This window comes from Telopea speciosissima, chromosome 10, assembly GCF_018873765.1.
Source record: "Telopea speciosissima isolate NSW1024214 ecotype Mountain lineage chromosome 10, Tspe_v1, whole genome shotgun sequence".
NCBI classification, from domain to species: Eukaryota; Viridiplantae; Streptophyta; class Magnoliopsida; order Proteales; family Proteaceae; genus Telopea; species Telopea speciosissima.
Genome location: NC_057925.1, coordinates 17,333,826 through 17,355,565, shown reverse-complemented (window position 1 = coordinate 17,355,565; position 21,740 = coordinate 17,333,826). Strand labels below are relative to the sequence as shown.

Below are 21,740 nucleotides of genomic sequence, written 5' to 3'. Positions count from 1 at the left end.
ACCCTGAGGGCGGGTGAGGGTTGAATTTTTTTGACCCTGAATCAGGGTTGGGTCGAGTCTGGGCCCAGCTAAGGAGACTTAGGGCTTGGTTAGGGTTCTATAAAACCCGGCCCAACCCGACCCTACTGCAGACGTGCATCCCTAACCACAATGATAACTAACAGTGAACCAGTTTCTCAATGTAAGGAAAAGAAAAAACCAAAAATCAACAATAGCAGGGCAACTTCCTCAACAAGTTTGCAGATCCTAGTGAGAAACCTTAAAAATTTCTTTAAGCAATTAATCTTCAGACATGGTGGCGATCAGATTTGTAGAGAAACTGGTTCAATCAATTTTGCTGTTACCAAACCTTGAAATTTTTTCACTCTCCAAGATGAAACCTCTCGATTTGCAAGTAGAATAGAGCTGGGAGGAGTAGTAGCTCTTAATTTGCAGATCTCCGGAACACTTAAACCCGAGCTAGTGGTTAGTTGCAAGTCATCGAAGAGACTGGTGGTCGTCTAAAATGAATTTTTATCTCCTCCAATTCTGACACCCCTTCAATTCCCTCCAATCCCTCACATAGGAGCTGAAATGACCACCCTACCCCACCTTGGGCAATGTGTTCAGGCAGTGGGTAGGTGGTCATTTCAGCTCCTATGTGAGGGATTGTAGGGAATTGGAGGGTGTCAGAATTGGAGGTGATAATGATCCGTCTGAAATGGGGTTGAAATCATTTAGAAGAAAGGGCAAATTAATCATATTGACATTTATCCTACGTTTTGGCCTTTTGGGTCCTTAGGGTACCAGAGACCAAGTCTGTAATTTTTAGAAACACAAAGCGGAAAGTGTAATTTAGGCATTCATCAAAGGAGGTCTATGTAGTTTATCGAAAAAACACACAAAATCATAGGTTTAAGAATGCCAGAAAAAATTATCGCCCCTAGTACTACTGGGGGTACTGTGCGCATCGTGCGGTGCAGCACCGCCTATGTGTGCATAGTGGGCCCCACCGTGCACAATTGGGAGGTGTTGCGCCGCACGATGTGCACAGCACCCCCAATAGTACTGGGGGTGATAAAGATCCAAATGCCAGCCGATTGCGCTCTAGACGTGGCTCTAACGTCTAGACACAGTAACCACCTAACCGCATTGGAAATGGCCATCTTTTCGCATGAAAAGGCGGAAATCACATGGGGGCAAGGCGGTCATTTCCTAGGCAATTAGGCGGTTATGTGTTAAAGGCGTTGGTGCCATGCCTAGAGCGCCACCGATTAGCGTTCCTTTTCCGTAAAATCTTGGATCTTTATCCTCTCAAGATCAATTCCCTGCCCAGTATAGCTTGTCCGGTTCCTCTCATTGGGGGGGGGGGGGGGAGAATGACCACCTTACCCCCTGCCCGAACACATTGCCCGAATGGGATCTACTCCCCTCTTATTAGAGGCACTAGGGAACTGTACCGGACAGAAAACCTGAGCAGATAATTTTCCCAAAAATCATATATACAACCACGAAAAATTTAGTGTAATTTGTCACAAATGCCCATATCCACTCCAACGAACTAGAAAATCTTAGGTGAAGAGAGATGCACAACTAGTGGGGAAAATGTGGGACAGAGGCTTAGATAACATGTGATATAACAAACTACAAACTATGTGAGTGGAGGAACTGCTCTTCCCCCCACCCCGACCCCGCTCCCACCCTGAATTTTTATCACGTGCGATTCTCTGCCCAATACCTCTAATAAGGGGTGGACCCCACCCAACCCCACTGGTGGACGCATGTAACGTGCTCCTAGTAAAAATACATTCGATGCATTTAGATAAAGTGTCATGCATTGGTGGATATTTAGTATCATAAAGTAATTATTAACTATATTTGGTAAATGGATATTAATGTTTAGACATTTTTTGAATTTAAATATGGTTTCACTCTTGGAATTTTCTATCAAAGAAAGTTGTTGACTCTGCACAAGTGGTAGGGAAGTTACTTGGGTAGCATGGGAGGTTAGGGAAATATACTCTGAAGATATGACAATTAGAGTCATTCAATTTCTTAAGACTTTTTATCCGTGTTCACAAGAAGGTCATAGCATTAATTATAGTCTTTTTCAACAGATTTCCTTCTATGTATAAAAGATAAGTGATAAACAGTGAATTGTAGGAGATTAATTGGAGTGTACCCTTTCAATGGCTAACTTGAGAACTTATTCATTTTTCCTAATCAATTTTATGTTTATCTTCTCAAGTACTCTCAATGATTTCTTTGCTGCTGCAGCTACAGTGAAGAAGGTAAAACATTTATCATAATCTTGTTTCAGCTGTAATTTCACATTGATTCATTATGTAAAAAATCACTTTGTGGGTTGGACCACCATGATTCAATTGGCCATGGCATTGGAGGTGCCCCTATTTTATTTTGGGTAAAGTACACATACCTCCTTATAATGCACCCAATATTCCTCGTACCTCCCTAAGTAGCTCAATATTCAACGTACCATATCTGCTTTACACCTCAAATGCCAAATAGGTCCAATCCGTTAAATACCACCGTTAGATGTCAAAATTTTGATCATTTTACCCTTTGCTCCATTTTCTTAAATCTAAAAAGACTTAATTACCCTCACTTATTTGTTGCCCTAAACTAATTAAAAATGACCATTTTATCATTTGTGTTATTTTTATAAATGAAAAGACCTAATTGCCCTCGTTTATGTATTATCCTAACCTAATTAGAAAAGACTATTTTACCCCTAAATATTTGTTCCTAAAAACCAACCCAACCTAACTGTTGCATACCCAGGGGTAAAGTTTTAAAAAACCTAATTGCCTTGACCTATGTGCTAAAATTTGAAAAGACCAAAATAACCTCATCTTCCCCAAATCATCATATTCTTTTACCATGTAGATACCCACCACCACCTCTCTCTCTCTTCACCCCTCGCTTCGTCCATCATTCTCTCTTGTAAACAACCGGGGGAAGCTGCCATTAAAATCCGAGTTCACCACAGCCCAGATCTCAAAACAGAGTGCACGCCGAAGTTGTGCTTCAACCTCTGTTTCTCATGCTTCAACTTCGATGCTTCACCTTCCTCCTCTCCGGCAATGGCATTAGTGAGAAACTTTTACCAAATGAAAAACCCCTTTTCTGAATCGACAGGTTTGGGATTGGATTGTTAGGTATTCAGATCTAAAGGGCCAATTTAGGGTTCTTGAGAGCAATTCCATCGCAGACCTATTTGATCCTCGTATCCAAGTTGAAAATCCTTGCTTCTCATGCATACTCTGATCAATTGTGCAATGGATGAACTAAAGAATTAATAACAAAGGTTACTTTGGTGTATAATAACGAATCACATTTCAACGATAAAGGAATAACTAAGGTGGAGGAAGAAGAAAACCCAAATTCAATTGAGGTCTATGTCTAACTGCAACTGTTATCCACATCAAGAAAAATACCCAAAATGGGATTATCCCACCAAGAAGAGAAAAAATAAATAAATAATTAAGAAAAAAAAAAACAACAACAAAACCAATGCATAATTATTTTCTAATTCTTTGTGAAGGTGTTTCCGATCTTTTCCCAGCATGCTCTCCTTCGCTCTCATCATTCAACTCTGAATCAGACATTGAACTAGGGTGCCTGTGCCTCCTCTTGTGAAATCGCTTCTTCCTGCGAACTTCGTTAGACCCACTCTCATAGTCATCACTACTGATATCATCATCCAATCTTGAGAGGCGCTTCCTTTGCACCAAGCAGAGAGAAACGTGTTTCTTATTTCTTTGTTTTGGGCTTTAGTTTGTTTCTCATCTCCAACCTTGCCTTGAGGGAGTCCTTGATCACATAACAGCAAATCTCAACTTTTCTTTTCCACAAGGCAAGAATCACGTTTTGTATACAAAATAGTTCTGTATTATGCTGCAGGGTTAGATCGTAGCCGGAGAAGGAAGGAAGTCGCCGGAGCAGGGAGCTGGACGCCTGGCCAGAGCAGCAGGTCCTCCCAAGCTTTTCGTTTCTTGAATTCTTTCTGGGTATGCAACGGTTAGGTTGAGTTGGTTTTTAGGAACAAATATTTAGGGGTAAAATAGTCTTTTTAAATTAGGTTAAGGTAATAAATAAGTGAGGGCAATTAGGTCTTTTCATTTATAAAAATAAAACAAAAAATGGTCATTTTCAATTAGTTTAGGGCAACAAATAAGTGAGGGTAATTAAGTCTTTTCAAATTTAAGAAAATGGAGCAAAGGATAAAATGGTCAAAATTTTGACATCTAAGAGTGGTATTTAATGGATTGGACCTATCTGAGTATCTGACATTTGGGGTGTAAAGCTGGGGTGGTACATAAAATATTGAGCCGCTTAAGAAGATATGAAGAATATTGGGTGCATTATAGGGGGCACGTGTATTTTACCCTTTTATTATCTTGTTTTTCATTTTATTTTGTGGTCCAATCTGAACACCTCACGCCAGGTGGTAAGGGTGTCAAACGACTAATTCAGTCCAGTTTTGATTGATTTTTTTCATGTATCAGTGTGGTTCGATGGATCCACATCCTCTACTTCCTCAGCTCTACTTCCATCCTACTTTCGTGCGTTCCTAGCGTGCCACGTGTCTTGACAACCATCCAACGGTAGTTATTTAAAAAATTCAAATTTTTTTGAAATCCAGATTACATCTATTTGAACCACTTTAAACCTCAAACCAACCCCATCTAACTGGTTCAAAACAAACCAAACCGAACTTATCTCCCTCAAACTGAACACATTTCACTCATTTGCCTAGGGTTTCAAATCGAATGAAAATTCCCAGCAGAACCTCTCTTGAATCCCTCCCTCTCTCACTCATCCCTCTCACAACTCCTCAATGGCGATGGCGACATTCTCTCTCTCTCACAACTCCAAGGACTCTGAAAATTTTAAGAGGTAGATAAGTTTCGTGTAATCTGAGTTCTGAACAGTAAAAATCAACAAAACACAAGAGCTATTTGGAAAGAAAACCAGCGAAGGAAGGCCAAGTCGTGAGCAAATCTGGTTGCTACTGCGACGGCGACGGCGACGGCGATGGCGACATCCTCTCGCTCACCCTGCTACTGCTGCTCCTGCTGCTTTTTGGTGTACTCGCCCTAACCTAACTCTCGATCTCCCCTGAAACCCCACCCCCAATGCACAAAAGTTCTGAGATTATGATTTGAATACTGTAAACACCGATCGGGGCAGAGAAACAAGAACTGGGTCTGAGAGTATAGAGTTTGAATAGGAGGAGATCGGCAGCAGATCAAGGAAGGCGATTCACGATTTCTCGGTATCTCTCTGTATGGTTTGCGGATTATTTTTTTTTTTTGGATGAATAAGTATGGGGATTATTAAGAAAGATAAGAGGAGTGATTCTTCTTCTTCAACATCTCCTTGTGCTCATCTCAGAGTTGCATATCACCAAGGCTTCAACAGGTCAAATCTCAATCTCAATGTCACGCCCCCATCCCGTTAAGAAATAAACTAATAATAAAGGGATGACTAGGATGACACGTGTCATCCTAAAAGACTACCAGAATCACGATTTGCAGTGTCCCAACGTACAGTCTTAGTCTAAATGAACATACCATAAGATTCAGAGTACAAAAGGTAAGGAATATTCCATTTCCAACGATCATAAAATAAGCGGAAGCGTTTACAGTAGTTACCTCATGTTCATACAGTTAAGTGATACATAAATAGTTTGGATGGATATCCCGAATGACCATAGCATAACTACCCCAAAACAAGTATAACAATAAATGTTTATACAAGGCACGCGGCCCCAAAAAAAACAAAAGAAGGGAACAAGTCCCAAGTATCAATATGGCCCGTAGGCGCAGTCGTCACAAGGACACCCATCACCGTGTTCCTCGGTCACGGCCTCAGGGTCCTCTGTACCGATATCATCATACTCCGAGGCCTGAACCTCGAGTCCTGCAAAATAAGCCTCTCCTGCAGCCTCACCTAAAAAGGTGTGCACAAGAGGGGTTAGCTCCACCGAGCCAGTGAGGGGGAGGGAAAATGCATAAACACACAATACAAAGCAACAGTCTATAGTGCATGTGATTATTAACATATTTCCACCTAGCACACAATTCTAAGTCAAGGGTATATGCTACTGTAATAACTTGGGAGACACTGTGGATCCTTCCATTCTCACCACAGTGCAACCTCAATTATTACTGTGGAGCCTTCGCCGGTCGTAGTCATCGCCACCCAGAGGCAGACCCTGATAACCATTACTACCCCTGGCCTGGCCTCTCTAACTCTCCACAGGCAGCAGGTGCTCTGGCTATCCAACACCTAAACCCCTGTTGGTAAGGGTCGTAGCATGGGGAATTGAGCCTAACCACAGGTATACTACATGAATCTTATCGTGTTGAGAGGTACATCCGGGTGTGTCAACGTCCCATTCCATCTAACACCCGGGTACCAGCACAACACGGGGCATACAGGCAAGAATGAGATGCAATATACAATTCTATGTAATCCGGGGGTTCCGATGCCAGTACTTCCCGGCACCGTAACCCAACACAAAATCCATTACATCCTAATCATCTTCATCATCATCGAATAAAAATAAATGCAAATATGCAATCATGCTTGAATGATAATGTAACAATAAAATCCATAAATGCATGAATAAGCAATGGTAAACAAGTCCAAACAGTCATCCAAACCCACTCACCGTTTACTTGAATTAGGAATTTGATTAAGTGTAACGATTCCCGCACGAGATCACCTCCTAGCATAAGTGTTGGCGCCTACGGAAGTGAATAAGAGTATGAGAGAGTGTAGGAGAGGCCTCAATGAAAAGCCCCGCAGTTTGCATAAGTTATAGGCCTTGAAAACCATGTCGGAGGCAATGTCGGACTCAGCAGGCTTGCCTCCGACCTTGAGTCTAACCTTTTCTGCAGGCTCAGACCACATCGGAGGCAACATCGGAGGCACACAGACTTGCCTCCAACCCTTAAGTCCGACCTTCCTGCAGGCTCAGACCACATCGGAGGCAACATCGGAGGCACACAGACTTGCCTCCGATGCAACCCAAATGCGATTTCAAGGTCTTAAAAGCCCAGGGTTGTCCCATTTGGTTCTCTAAGCCTCAAGGGACTAGGGAGGGGGTGTCTTGGAGTCTATTTGGGTCTTAGAAACACCCAACATCCAAAGATTTAAGGGGGGTTTAAAGGAGCCAACAACTCCTAGTCCAGATTTGGGGTTCCTTGGTGGTTGGAACCTTAGGTCAAGAGACCCAGTTGGAGATCTCATGGAATGTAGGGAAAATAGGACAGCATCCTACAAGGGGAAACCAAACATGGTTCAAGCTAACCCTTTGGGTTTCAAAAAGGAAAACCCCATCTTGGGGCTGCAACCAACGAACCACCCAAGCTCAAACGAGCAAGGGGGAAGAGAGAAAAAGGGGGGGAAAAGGGCACTTGGCTTACCTGGTTTGAGGTACACACGATGTGCCCTCTTTAAAGCTCCAAACCCAGCAGCCGTTTCCTTCTTCTTCTTCCCTTCCTTCTCCTTGCTAACCCTCTCTCCTCATAACTCCCTTCTCAAGCACGGTTAGGTTAGGTTAGGTAGAAATGAGCCAAGACTAATGAATAGTCCTACCCACCTCTCTCTTATAGGAAACCATTATTAATGGCCTGTTTGGATAAGGCCTCATAAGTGTAACCTAGGGTCTATTTGGGTAGGGTCAAACATGGCAGGGCGCCAATAGCACCTTAGACACAGGGTCTCACTCACAAGGGTCCTTGTCAGCAGCATCGGATGCAAGGTCGGAGGCAGCCAGTAACCTTGCATCCGATGCGAGTAGGAAGGTGGTTCCCACCATAAGAGGTCAGGGCCTTTGGACCACACTTCGAGAGCTTTGAGAGGGTAGTAAGCACACAACAAAAATTTGGTCAACTACTTACCCCTGACAAGTCACGGTGCAACCTCTATGATCCCGAAGAATTTTCCCATCGCGACGCTAAGTTCGTCACCAAGTGAAGTATCTAAGTAGGGCGATACGGGGTGTGCTGCCCGATACTCCTTACTCTTGGGACTGGTACTTGGAGGGTAGTCGATGAAGTCGCCGTCGATGAATTTCCCCCACTCCCGATTGAGGAATCTTTCCTCGACTGGTAAACCCGTGTCGAAGTCAACAATCTTGTAGCTTGGTCTGACCACCATTGTGAACAGCTCGCTGGCATACATGGCAGCACCCTCTACACGTCACAAGGATAAAAGAAAGAAAAATATTAGGGTACCGGGTGCGGGTATAACATTCTCCCCACCTTACAAGAAATTTCGTCCTTGAAATTTGCATACCTTGTAGGTAACCCAGAGAAGGGTACTTTGCCCGCATCTCGACTTCAGCTTCCCAAGATGCTTCTTCTTTCGGGTGATTGCACCATTTCACCTTCACATAGTGGATAGGTCGGTTGCGAAGGTGAATAATCTTGCTATCCAGAATCCTTTCAGGCTGCTCCTTGTAAGACATGTCGGCTGCAAGCTCCAGTGGTTCTTGTGATAGAACATGACTTGGTTCATGAACGTACTTCCGTAACATTGACACATGGAATACGTCATGTACCCCTTCCAAGGATGGAGGGAGCGCTAACCGATAAGCCACTGGTCCAATTCGTGCCAGGATTTCATATGGTCCGATAAACCTCGGACTCAGTTTACCCTTCTTACTGAAATGCATCACCCCTTTAGTAGGTGATACCTTGAGAAACACCTTGTCGCCGACTGTAAATTCCAAATCCTTTCGCCTCAAATCAGCATAACCCTTCTGTCTAGATTGGGCTGCCCTGATTCGTTCACGAATTAAGTTCACCTTCTCACATGTCGCCTGGATCAGCTCGGGGCCAAGGATTTGCCGTTCACCTACCTCATCCCAATACAAGGGTGTTCGACACTTCTTTCCATATTGTGCTTCAAACGGTGCCATACCAATGGTAGCCTGGTAACTATTATTATAAGCAAACTCGATGAGTGAGATATGCTCATCCCAGCTGCCTTGCATGTCAATGGCACAGGCCCTGAGCATATCTTCTAGAGTCTGTATGGTCCTCTCCGATTGCCCGTCTGTTTGGGGGTGGAAGGCCGTACTAAAATTCAGCAATGTGCCCATGGCCTTTTGGAACCCACCCTAGAACTTGGATGTAAACCTAGGGTCACGGTCGGAGATGATACTAACTGGGACTCCATGTAGGCGAACCACATTATCAATGTACAAACGGGCCAGCTTATCCATCTTGTAGGAGACTTTCATAGGGATGAAGTGAGCTATTTTTGTCAATCGATCAATAATAACCCATATGGCATCAACACCCTTAGGGGTACGAGGTAACCCAGTTACGAAATCCATAGTAATATTCTCCCATTTCCATTCAGGGACGGGCAATAGCTGTAAGAGGCCATGGGGTCGCTGCCTGTCCGCCTTTACTTGCTGACAAGTGAGACATCTTGCTACAAACTCAGCCACGTCCCTCTTCATTCCGCTCCACCAATAGTTTCCCTTCAAATCCCTATACATTTTTGTGCTACCTGGGTGGATTGAATAAGGGGAGTCGTGGGCTTCTGCCAGAACTGCCTTTCTCAACCGAGCATCACTAGGAACACATAGCCGGTCTCTAAACATGAGGACACCACCCTCTGTCAATGTAAAGTCCAGATCTCGCTGTGTGTCTCCTCGAATCGCCTCAATAATTTCTTGAAATTTTAAATCAGAAGTCTGAGCTGACTGTATCCTCTCCACCAATGTTGATTGGACTGATATGGCTGCCAAAGATAGAGTAACACCCTCCACTAGTAACTCCAAATCCATCTTTCTTGCTTCCTCAATCAGTTCCCCGCTGACAGCCAAGGATGCCAAAGATAGGGCTTGGGATTTTCGGCTCAGCGCATCTGCCACCACGTTTACCTTACCCGGGTGATCATGAATTGTGCAGTCATAATCCTTCATTAGCTCCAACCATCGCCTCTGTCTCATATTAAGCTCCTTTTGTGTGAAGAAGTACTTGAGACTCTTGTGATCACTGTAGATCTCGATCTTCTCACCATACAGATAGTGTCTCCAGATCTTCAGAGCAAAGACCACAGCTGCAAGCTCCAAGTCATGGGTTGGGTAGTTCTTCTCATAATCCTTCAGTTGTCGAGAAGCATAAGCAACCACCTTCCCATCTTGCATCAGAACGCATCCAAGGCCCATCTTCGATGCATCACTGTAAACTACCATTCCCCCAGTACCATTAGGAATGGTGAGTACTGGAGCGGAAATCAACCTCTGCTTCAGTCCTTGAAAACTCTCCTCACACTCATCTGACCACTCGAACTTCACTCCCTCCCGGGTCAGTCGAGTCATAGGAGCTAAAATTTTTGAGAAGTTCTCTATAAACCTCCTATAATAGCCAGCTAGGCCCAAGAAACTACGGATATTTGCCACACTCTTGGGAGTCTCCCAGTCAACTACCGACTTGACCTTGCCTGGGTCCACTTCAATTCCCTTGGCAAAGACGAGGTGCCCAAGGAATGCCACCTGCTCTAGCCAAAATTCACACTTATTGAACTTGGTATATAGTTGCTTCTCCCTCAGGCGCTATAGTACTAGGCGGAGGTGGTCTGCATGCTCTTCTTCACTCTTGGAGTATATCAGGATGTCATCAATGAAGATAATGACATATTTATCCAGGACATCATGAAAAACCCGGTTCATTAACTCCATGAAGGCGGCCGGGGCATTAGTCAACCCGAATGACATCACTAAGAATTCATAGTGACCATAGCGGGATCTAAATGCTGTCTTGCTGATGTCGTTGTCCCTGATTTTCAATTGATGGTACCCCGATCGAAGGTCAACCTTTGAAAACACCTTGGCACCTTGTAACTGATCGAACAAGTCATCAATCCTAGGTAGAGGGTATCTGTTCTTGATCGTAAGCTTGTTGAGCTCACGGTAGTCGATGCACAACCTCATACTACCATCCTTCTTCTTCACAAACAAGACTGGTGCTCCCCAAGGAGATACACTAGGTCTAATAAAACCCTTCTTCAACAGATCTCGAAGCTGTTCTTGTAGCTCCTTCAATTCCATTGGTGGCATCCTGTAGGGAGCCTTAGATACTGGGGCTGCACCCGGTGCTAGGTCTATCATAAACTCTATCTCACGGTCCGGTGGCAACTGTGTCAGATCTTCTGGGAAGACATCCGGAAAGTCCCTTACCACACTTATCTCATTCATGGGCTTAATCTTAGCTTGAGTATCCACCACAGAGGCTAGGTAACCTTGGCATCCTTCATCTAATAACTTCTGGACTTGAAGAGCAGAAATGATAGCCTTCTTGGGTTTCTCCCGTTTAATACCCTTGAAAGTAAATTCTATACCCTCTTCTGGTTTGAACAGGATCTTCCTTTCTACACATATTAGATTGGCACCCTGAGCGGACAGCCAATCCATACCCAAGATCACGTCAAAATCCTTCATATCCAACACTATCAAACTTGCCGTTAACCCGCGGTCACATACACGTACTGGACAAGGAGCATAAACCGTGTTGAGTTCAATCTTACTACCCGTTGGTGTACTAACCATCAGATTCTGGGCCTTTGGCTTTGGTTTGATAGGTAACTTCTTAGCAAAAGAGGGGGAGACAAACGAATGTGTCGCCCCCGAATCAAACAACACATACGTTGGTTGGGAACAAACAGAAATCATACCTGTGATGACACCTGGATCCGCATAGGCTTCCTCATTGGTGACTGAGTACATACGCCCTTGAGTCTTGTTGGCTGTAGAAGGAAGGGGAGGGCGAACGGTTATCTTTGCTTGAGGTGCCTTAGAAGACACAGTTGGCCAAGAGTTGCCCTGACGAGCACGGGGGCAGTCTCTAATCATATGCCCGACCTCGTTGCAGTTATAGCACGTAAGAGTCTGAGTGCCAAAATGAGGGGTTGCAGCTGTCTTGGGTGCCTGGGCTGCATCAAGTTTGCGGTACTGAGTCAGAGAGGTGGTAGAGTAGGATCCCCTCTGAAACTTACCGAGACCCTTAAAACCGGAAGGACTCATGGGCCTTTTGCCAGCTTGTACAGCCCTGTAATTCTCCCTCTGCTGGTCTTCGATGACCTTGGCGGCTTGCACCACTTCAGCATAAGTGGGGTACTTGTGTAGCACCACCGAAGTGCTAATACTATGCCTCAAACCTCTCTCGAACTTTCTTGCTTTGACATCCTCGGCCTTCATGTGCTCCGGGGCAAAATAGAAGAGATCCTCGAACGCTTGTTGGTAATCAAGGATAGACTTGGGTCCTTGACTTAAGGTCGAGAACTCCATCTCCTTCTTGTCACGAAAGTTCTGAGGGAAGTAGTTCTCAAAGAAGGCCTCAGTAAATTGTGCCCAAGTAGCATTAGGGTATTTGGCCCAAAAGTTCTCCTTGGATGAACGCCACCAAGCATCGGCATCGCCTCGGAGTTGGAACACGGTACACCTTATCTTGTCTAGGTCATTGCATTGTAGAACCTCAAAGATCCTCTCAAGGTCCCTGATCCAAGTCGCCGAAAATAAGGAGTCATGAGGCATCTTATAGAAGGTCGAGGGGCGGTGCTTCTGAAATTTCTCGAACAACTTGGAGGCATCGGCCCAAGCTGGGGCCGCATTTTGGGCTAGGGGAACATCAGCAGCAGGAGCCGGCGGAGGGGGAACCACACGTACCGGAGGGGGCACTTGTTGCCTTTCCCTACTAATGTCCCTGAGCTGATCTGCCATGTTCTGCATGAAGAGGCGTTGTTCCCTCTGCGCTTCCCTATGCTCTTCTTGCATGGCTCGAAGCATATTACTCAACAGTGCGGCGGCATCCGCACTATTGGTGACCGGAGGGGGCACCGATAAAGCCGCACTCGATGCGTCCCCACTATTGTCTCTCGGAGGGGAAGGGTTCCCATTCGAGCGAGTGTTAACCATGACGAGCACCTGCTCAAGTTTGGGATTTCCACGCACCGTTAGCACAAACTAAACAAAAGAAAAGAAAACAAGACATCTCATCAACGATGCGTCCACAAGTCAACCCTAAAGTATGTTGGAGAAGTCAACATTAAAGTATAAGGAAGATTTGAAGAGAAAAACACAAGATAATCAACCCAAAAAATAGATTCTGGGCGGGTCGGAGGCAACATCGGAGGCAGTCACCCTGAGTCCGACCTTGAGTCCGACCCAGCCTGAAGCCCCAGCCTGAAATTCTGGCCATGTAGGAGGCAACGTCGGAGGCAACATCAGATGCCTCCAACCTTGAGTCCAATGACCCGCGAGGTTTAGTCATCAAAATTTTATTTTATTTTATTTTATTTTTTTCTTTTCTTTTCTTTTCTTTTCCTTTGGGCTTGGTTTAAACTAGCCCGCGCCTCTTCCTCTTCATTCTATCTCCTTCTTCCTTGGCTTGGAGGCGACTTAGGGCTGCGTCCGATCTTGGTCCTCCTTCCTGGCTTGAGGATTTGAGCTCCAAATCTCGGTTTCCACCAACAAGACACCTGTAGGTATGCTTCCTTTTTCCTCAAAACCTGAAATTTCCAGATTTTTCTCCTCCTTCCAAAACCCTAAATCTCGTCTTCTTCTACCTGGCTGTTTTTTTTTTTTTTTTTTTGATAACAACCAAACAAGGCTGCTGTTTACTTGGGTCTCACATGGTATGGGGTCGATTGCACAACCCCACAACCTCTTACTTGCCCCATCCACGATTTCGAGACCAGGGCTTGGAAGCCACGCCCAGAAATTGCAGATTTTTTATTTTTTTTTTATTTTTTTTTTTTTTACTGGTTTGGGCAAAAACGTGAGAGGGCTTTAGTAAAAACTACTGCTGCTCTCTCTCTTGTTTGTTTATGGGCCAAGGTATTGAAGCATCCACTTAGGAAATGTATGTTGGAGAAGTCAACCCTAAAGTATGTTGGAGAAGTCAACATTAAAGTATAAGGAAGATTTGAAGAGAAAAACACAAGATAATCAACCCAAAAATAGATTCTCGGCGGGTCGGAGGCAACATCGGAGGCAACACCCCGAGTCCGACCTTGAGTCCGACCCACTGAAGCCCACCAAATTCGCCATGTAGGAGGCAACGTCGGAGGCAACATCGATGCCTCCAACCTTGAGTCCAATGACCCGCGAGGTTTAGTCATCAAAATTTTATTTTATTTTATTTTATTTTATTCTTTTCTTTTCTTTTCTTTTCCTTTGGGCTTGGTTTAAACTAGCCCGCGCCTCTTCCTCTTCATTCTATCTCCTTCTTCCTTGGCTTGGAGGCGACTTAGGGCTGCGTCCGATCTTGGTCCTCCTTCCTGGCTTGAGGATTTGAGCTCCAAATCTCGGTTTCCACCAACAAGACACCTGTAGGTATGCTTCCTTTTTCCTCAAAACCTGAAATTTCCAGATTTTTCTCCTCCTTCCAAAACCCTAAATCTCGTCTTCTTCTACCTGGCTGTTTTTTTTTTTTTTTTTTTGATAACAACCAAACAAGGCTGCTGTTTACTTGGGTCTCACATGGTATGGGGTCGATTGCACAACCCCACAACCTCTTACTTGCCCCATCCACGATTTCAGACAGGGCTTGGAAGCCACGCCCAGAAATTGCAGATTTTTTATTTTATTTTATTTTATTTTTTTTTACTGGTTTGGGCAAAAACGTGAGAGGGCTTTAGTAAAAACTACTGCTGCTCTCTCTCTTGTTTGTTTATGGGCCAAGGTATTGAAGCATCCACTTAGGAAATTGGTCGTTCACTCACACTCGGCCAAGACCCTGCAGATTTTTTTTTTTTTTTATAAAGAGGAACCATGGAATGGTTTCTGTATATGCATAGGCCCTAAAGGCTATTAATGTTCTCTATTTGAAATGCCCATAACCCCTCCTTACATGAGCTTGGTAATGAGATTGCTTCACTGTTTTTAGCAAAATTTTGAAAGGGCTTTCTCAGCCTAAACGTATATATGTCTTGTATTCTTCTCTTTTCTTTTTTTTCTTTTTTTGTCTTTGGTTGGTTGCTTGAAGTTTCACAGTGTTTAAATTTGCCCCATTTGCTGTATTATGTATTTGGGCATTTGATTGAGCATGAGAGTGTGATATAGGGGAATAATCCCATATCTACAGCAAGCACTGTTGTTGTATTTTAATGAAGTTGCAACTCATTGGGTTTGGGGAAAGTAACCCAAATGTGAGACAATCCAAATGTTTCTGTCTAGATTGTTGTTTATCCACCTTTTTTTTTTTTTTTTTTTTTTTTTTCAATGTAGTGGTCTCATGTAATGGCCCTTGTGTGTAGGTCCTTGCACATCATGCCTCCAAGATTGAGGAAGGCTAGAAATGCCCCTGCTCCAGCAATTGCGCACGCAGCTTTTGACCCTGTGTGGTTTCAGTCCCTAGAAGCTCAAACCCTATACCGGCAGCACCTCCGGATGAGGGAGATCCTAGAGGGCAGAGACATTGCGGTCAGTGAGCTCGAGGCATATAAGGTGAGGGCCAGGTTCGAGGCATTGGGGTGGAGTGCCATGCTCGATCTTCCTCAGTTCTATTATCCCAGGTTGGTGCGGCATTTCTACGCCAACTTGAGGATTGAGCGCGAAGACACTCCACACTGTCGGATCTACAGTTATGTGAAAGGGGTGGAGATATCCTTTGATTCTCGGCAGCTGAGTGAGATCATCGGAGTGTCCATTGGTGGGGTCTTGACTTACCACCAGTCCCATGATGATGCGAACGATTTTCTTAGTGCAAAGGGGCAGGAGGAGCTCTTTCTTGACCTCACGAGCGGGGCCCACCATAAGAGGGTACCGGAGACTCTCTACGGCAAGTCCCAACGGATTCTCAGCCATCTCGTGTCAACCAACGTACTGCCGAAAGGAGGGCATTGCACAGAGCCTCCTATCCTTGTGAGTTACTTCGCCAACTGCCTCTACAAATCCAAGCCCGTGTGTCTTCCCTTTGCCATCTTGCGGACCATGGCTTACCCGTTGGCCTACCTAAAGAAGAAGGCTCAATTGCCCTATGGACGACTCCTTACGAAGATCTTTGAGCAGTTTGGGGTGAAACTAGAGAATGAGCCGAAGCTGATGTCTGATGAGCTCCCGCTTGACCATCGATCTCTTGGCAGTATGGGTGTCAAGACTAACACTTACAGCGATGGGGAACCTCTTCCTCCTATGTTGATTGGTGGTATCAGCACCCTTCGCCCCCATGGCATCAATGTGGCATCCTCTTCTTCAGCACCTACTCCTTCCATGAGCGACACTGACAGGATCCTTGCTGCGATGGGACAGTTACGAGTAGACATGACCCAGGGTTTCGCAGACATTCATGAACAACTTGCCAGGGCGGACCAACGCTATGATAGGTTGGAGAAGGAGGTTCACGACATTAACGCCTATCTATATTACGAGGGTGATGATGAGGACGAGCATGGGGGTGGCAGTGATGCGATGGAGGACTAGGCCTCATCACATCAATCCCATCATTGACTAAGTTAATAGTTTCAGCCTTTACTTTCTTTAGACAGAAGTAGACATTTAAGTATGCAGTTATAGGTTGTAGTAATTCTCTTTGGTGATGTAAGTACTACTGCAGTTGATGTCTGGAACAAATGGTTTTAGGGAACATGCATGTATATATATCTAAATTTTTTTTTTTTTTTTTTTTAAAATTCCCACAGTTATCCTTATCATTTGATATTATGTTTCTCTTGGAGGTTTTTCATGGACTGTGTTGGTGCAGAGCATCATGCTCTGATATCATGCTGTCACGCCCCCATCTCGTTAAGAAATAAACTAATAATAAAGGGGTGACTAGGACGACACGTGTCATCCCATAAGACTACCAGAATCACGATTTGCAGTGTCCCAACGTACAGTCTTAGTCTAAATGAATATACCATAAGATTCAGAGTATAAAAGGTAAGGAATATTCCATTTTCAATGATCATAAAATAAGTGAAAGCGTTTACAGTAGTTACCTCATGTTCATACAGTTAAGTGATACATAAATAGTTTGGATGGATATCCCGAATGACCATAGCATAACTACCCCAAAACAAGTATAACAATAAATGTTTATACAAGGCACGCGGCCCCAAAAAAAACAAAAGAAGGGAATAAGTCCCAAGTATCAATACGGCCCGTAGGCGCAGTCGTCACAAGGACAACCATCATCGTGCTCCTCGGTCACGGCCTCAGGGTCCTCTGTATCGATATCATCGTACTCCGAGGCCTGAACCTCGAGTCCTGCAAAATAAGCATCTCCTGCAGCCTCACCTAAAAGGTGTGCACAAGAGGGGTGAGCTCCACCGAGCCAGTGAGGGGGAGGGAAAATGCATAAACACACAATACAAAGCAACAGTCTATGGTGCATGTGATTATTAACATATTTCCACCTAGCACACAATTCTAAGTCAAGGGTATATGCTACTGTAATAACTCAGGAGACACTGTGGATCCTTCCATTCTCACCACAGTGCAACCTCAATTATTACTGTGGAGCCTACGCCGGTCGTAGTCATCGCCACCCAGAGGCAGACCCCGATAACCATTACTACCCCTGGCCTGGCCTCTCTAACTCTCCACAGGCAGCAGGTGCTCTGGCTATCCAACACCTAAACCCCTGTTGGTAAGGGTCGTAGCATGGGGAACTGAGCCTAACCACAGATATACTACATGAATCTTATCGTGTTGAGAGGTACATCCGGGTGTGTCAACGTCCCATTCCATCTAACACCCGGGTACCAGCACAACACGGCACATATAGGCAAGAATGAGATGCAATATACAATTCTATGTAATCCGGGGGTTCCAGTGCCAGTACTTCCCGGCACCGTAACCCAACACAAAATCCATTACATCCTAATCATCTTCATCATCATCGAATAAAAATAAATGCAAATATGCAATCATGCTTGAATGATAATGTAACAATAAAATCCATAAATGCATGAATAAGCAATGGTAAACAAGTCCAAACAGTCATCCAAACCCACTCACCGTTTACTTGAATTAGGAATTTGATTAAGTGTAATGATTTTTGCACGAGATCACCCCCTAGCACTGTTGGAAAACACATTCCTCCATAAACTAATTTTGATGATAACAAACATTAAGATTAATACTAATATTCCAATCTTTAAGCAAGCTTCATAGTCAGACGTTGGAAGCATCAAGCATCCAGGAAAGACTTGATCAACGGAGCTCACAACAGAAGAGTTAAGGAAAAGAAGAAATTTGAAGATTGAGGAACATCTTCTAAAGGAAGCCAAGAATTAACAAGACAAAGACTCTCCAAGAAGATTCAAGTGCATTAGAACACATTTCATTACATGTGCATATCACATTACACACACATTGCATTCACATGTAAGAGACCCTAGGAGGAACTCATTCCCATGCCCTAGACTCAAGAAACATGGCCATTAAAGTGTTAGACAAAAACCTATGAAGTCCCCAAGCAAGCTGGACCAAAAATCCCCTTGACAGACAATCAAAAATAGGATAATCGTCGTCGGTGACCTACTGACTCTTCGGTCGACCTACGTAATATAAAAATACAGACTGTTTCAGTAGCCTCGGTTGCAACCGACAGATCTATCGGTCGACCGACACTTGTAGGTCGATCCATAGGTCGATCGACAATCGACCTACAGCCCCAAACTTGGGCTTAACGGCTAGTTTTCAACGGCTAGTTTTTTGATGGTCGACCGACAACTTTTATAGGTCGACCGACGCCTAAAAATATGACAGTTTTATATCCGTTGGAGAACAAACAAACTCCAACTTTTGGCTTTATAAAACACATCCAAACAATGAACAAAATACATCTTTTGATAAAAAAAAGTGCATAGTACATTTGAGAAAGTACAAAAGTGAGAATTTGTCATTGAGCTAAATTATTCAATTCAAGCTCTTCAAAGAGATATTACCAAGCTCTTAACTCTCCACTCTCTCCAACTCATGCCATCAAGGAGAGTCATCTAGGAGACTCAAGGTGCATCACTCTCATTCATATCATTGAGCACCATCACTCAAAGGGTAAAAGTGTCACTACTCTTTGATAGGTATTTATACCAAACTTCTATTGTATTTACTTGTTTATGCTTTTGATTTGATAAAGCATTGTTGTATTAATCTAGATCGTACTTAGATTAGTACAAGGACCCTCTCATCCTTAAGAGATTGAAAGGATACTCTTGTCCTGGAACTAAGATTGTAAGGATCCTCTTATCCTGTTAAAAAGAGTTGTAAAGGTGTCATTTCCCCACCTATTGTATTGAAAGGAAAATACTAGTGGAATTCTCTCAAGGTTGAGAGGAGTGGATGTAGGCTAAGTTAGCCGAACCACTATAAATCTTGTGCCTCATTTACTTCTGCTTTTTATATTTAATATAAGTGTGCAACCAATCGAAAAAGAGGCAAAATCCACTAGTGGTAACCTATTCACCCCCCTCTAGGTTACCCAACAAGCACAAGTGTTGGCGCCTACAGAAGTGAATAAGAGTATGAGAGAGTGTAGGAGAGGCCTCAATGAAAAGCCCCGCAGTTTGCATAAGTTATAGGCCTTGAAAACCATGTCGGAGGCAACGTCGGACTCAGCAGGCTTGCCTCCGACCTTGAGTCCGACCTTTTCTGCAGGCTCAGACCACATCGGAGGCAACATCGAAGGCACACAGACTTGCCTCCGACCCTTAAGTCCGACCTTCTTGCAGGCTCAGACCACATCGGAGGCAACATCGGAGGCACACAGACTTGCCTCCGATGCAACCCAAGTGCGATTTCAAGGTCTTAAAAGCCCAGGGTTGTCCCATTTGGTTCTCTAAGCCTCAAGGGACTAGGGATGGGGTGTCTTGGAGTCTATTTGGGTCTTAGAAACACCCAACATCCAAAGATTTAAGGGGGGTTTAAAGGAACCAACAACTCCTAGTCCAGATTTGGGGTTCCTTGGTGGTTGGAACCTTAGGTCAAGAGACCCAGTTGGAGATCTCATGGAATGTAGGGAAAATAGGACAACATCCTACAAGGGGAAACCAAACATGGTTCAAGCTAACCCTTTGGGTTTCAAAAAGGAAAACCCCATCTTGGGGCTGCAACCAACGAACCACCCAAGCTCAAACAAGCAAGGGGGAAGAGAGAAAAAGGGGGGAAAAGGGCACTTGGCTTACCTGGTTTGAGGTAAACACGATGTGCCCTCTTTAAAGCTCCAAACCCAACAGCCGTTTCCTTCTTCGTCTTCCCTTCCTTCTCCTTGCTAACCCTCTCTCCTCATAACTCCCTTCTCAAGCACGGTTAGGTTAGGTTAGGTAGAAATGAGCCAAGACTAATGAATAGTCCTACCCACCTCTCTCTTATAGGAAACCATTATTAATGGCCTGTTTGGATAAGGCCTCATAAGTGTAACCTAGGGTCTATTTGGGTAGGGTCAAACATGGCAGGGCGCCAATAGCACCTTAGCCACAGGGTCTCACTCACAAGGGTCCTTGTCAGCAGCATCGGATGCAAGGTCGGAGGCAGCCAGTAACCTTGCATCCGATACGAGTAGGAAGGTGGTTCCCACCATAAGAGGTCAAGGCCTTTGGACCACACTTCGAGGGCTTTGAGAGGGCAGGAAACACACAACAAAAATTTGGTCAACTACTTACCCCTGACACGTCACGGTGCAACCTCTGTGATCCCGAAGAGTTTTCCCATCGCGACGCTAAGTTCGTCACCAAGTGAAGTGTCTAAGTAGGGCGATACGGGGTGTGCTGCCCAATACTCCTTACTCTTGGGACTGGTACTTGGAGGGTAGTCGATGAAGTCGCCGTCGATGAATTTCCCCCACTCCCGATTGAGGAATCTTTCCTCGATTGGCAAACCCGTGTCGAAGTCAACAATCTGTAGCTTGGTCTGACCACCATTGTGAACAGCTCACCGGAATACATGGCAGCACCCTCTACACGTCACAAGGACAAAAGAAAGAAAAATATTAGGGTAGCAGGTGCGGGTATAACACTCAATCTCTCTCTCTCTCTCTCTTTGCAGTTCTTTGATGAATGTTTCTGATATGATAAAGCAGGTGGTACTCTGAGAAATTCTTGAAGGGTCAGTGGGACAAAGAGGAATGCGTATCCGAGTGGCAGAAATACAGAGCTTGCCTTTCTGTATGTGTTTTTTTTTTTTCAAGAAAAAAATTTATATTAGAATGTGTTTGTTCTTCTCTGTAATTGAGAATTGGTATTGTGATTTTTTGTTAATTATATCTCTTCTTATCTTTCGTTAGTTTCACAGCAACATTTGGAAGATAAACATCGCAGTCGTTTCCTTGAAGCCGAAGCTAATGTCTATACTCCTGAATCCTCCTGACTGACTGACCCCAGATGAGATGATTCTATTTCTACCCAGGCAGCACTGCTGATGAATGATATGCGGCTTCTTCGTAGAAAATATCGCATGCGTTCCTTCGATTTAATCTGTTTTGCCCTACTTCTTGTTCTTAACTTTTTAGTTTTTTTCTCGGAGTTTTCTTACCTTTGGAGGAATCAAGGAAGGAGTAAAGAATCAGGAATGAAGTTCCTTTAATGCCCTTCCTGCCATTGTTAGTCCTGTTGAAACTGATCAAAGTGTATCGAATTAAGCTTGTGAAGCAGCATATTTTGATACTCCAACAAATGTTATTATATAAAAGGATAAATTGATACATGAAACTAGAGGAGGATTAGAAAAATTCTTGTGGAATTTCTTTTGTGGATCTGTAGAACAAAAGATT

The 21,740-nt window shown here is 44.2% G+C and overlaps 1 protein-coding gene across 1 annotated transcript; it reads left to right on the top strand.

Annotated features, from left to right (window-relative positions):
- Window positions 1-5,329: 5,329 nt before the first annotated feature.
- On the top strand, window positions 5,330-21,337 carry LOC122643354 (uncharacterized protein At4g33100-like). The gene is made up of 3 exons (XM_043836980.1): window positions 5,330-5,424; window positions 21,051-21,135; window positions 21,263-21,337. Exons 1-3 carry the CDS (start codon window positions 5,330-5,332, stop codon window positions 21,335-21,337), a joined length of 255 nt encoding a protein of 84 aa, XP_043692915.1.
- Window positions 21,338-21,740: the final 403 nt, after the last annotated feature.

What these genes read in the sequence shown, in the direction of transcription:
- LOC122643354 (XM_043836980.1), top strand. Translation starts at nt 5,330, where the DNA reads ATGGGGATTATTAAGAAAGATAAGAGGAGTGATTCTTCTTCTTCAACA. An exon ending in TATCACCAAGGCTTCAACAG is followed by an intron (nt 5,425 to 21,050) that starts GTCAAATCTCAA and finishes ATGATAAAGCAG; the next exon opens with GTGGTACTCTGAGAAATTCT. An exon ending in AATACAGAGCTTGCCTTTCT is followed by an intron (nt 21,136 to 21,262) that starts GTATGTGTTTTT and finishes TTAGTTTCACAG; the next exon opens with CAACATTTGGAAGATAAACA.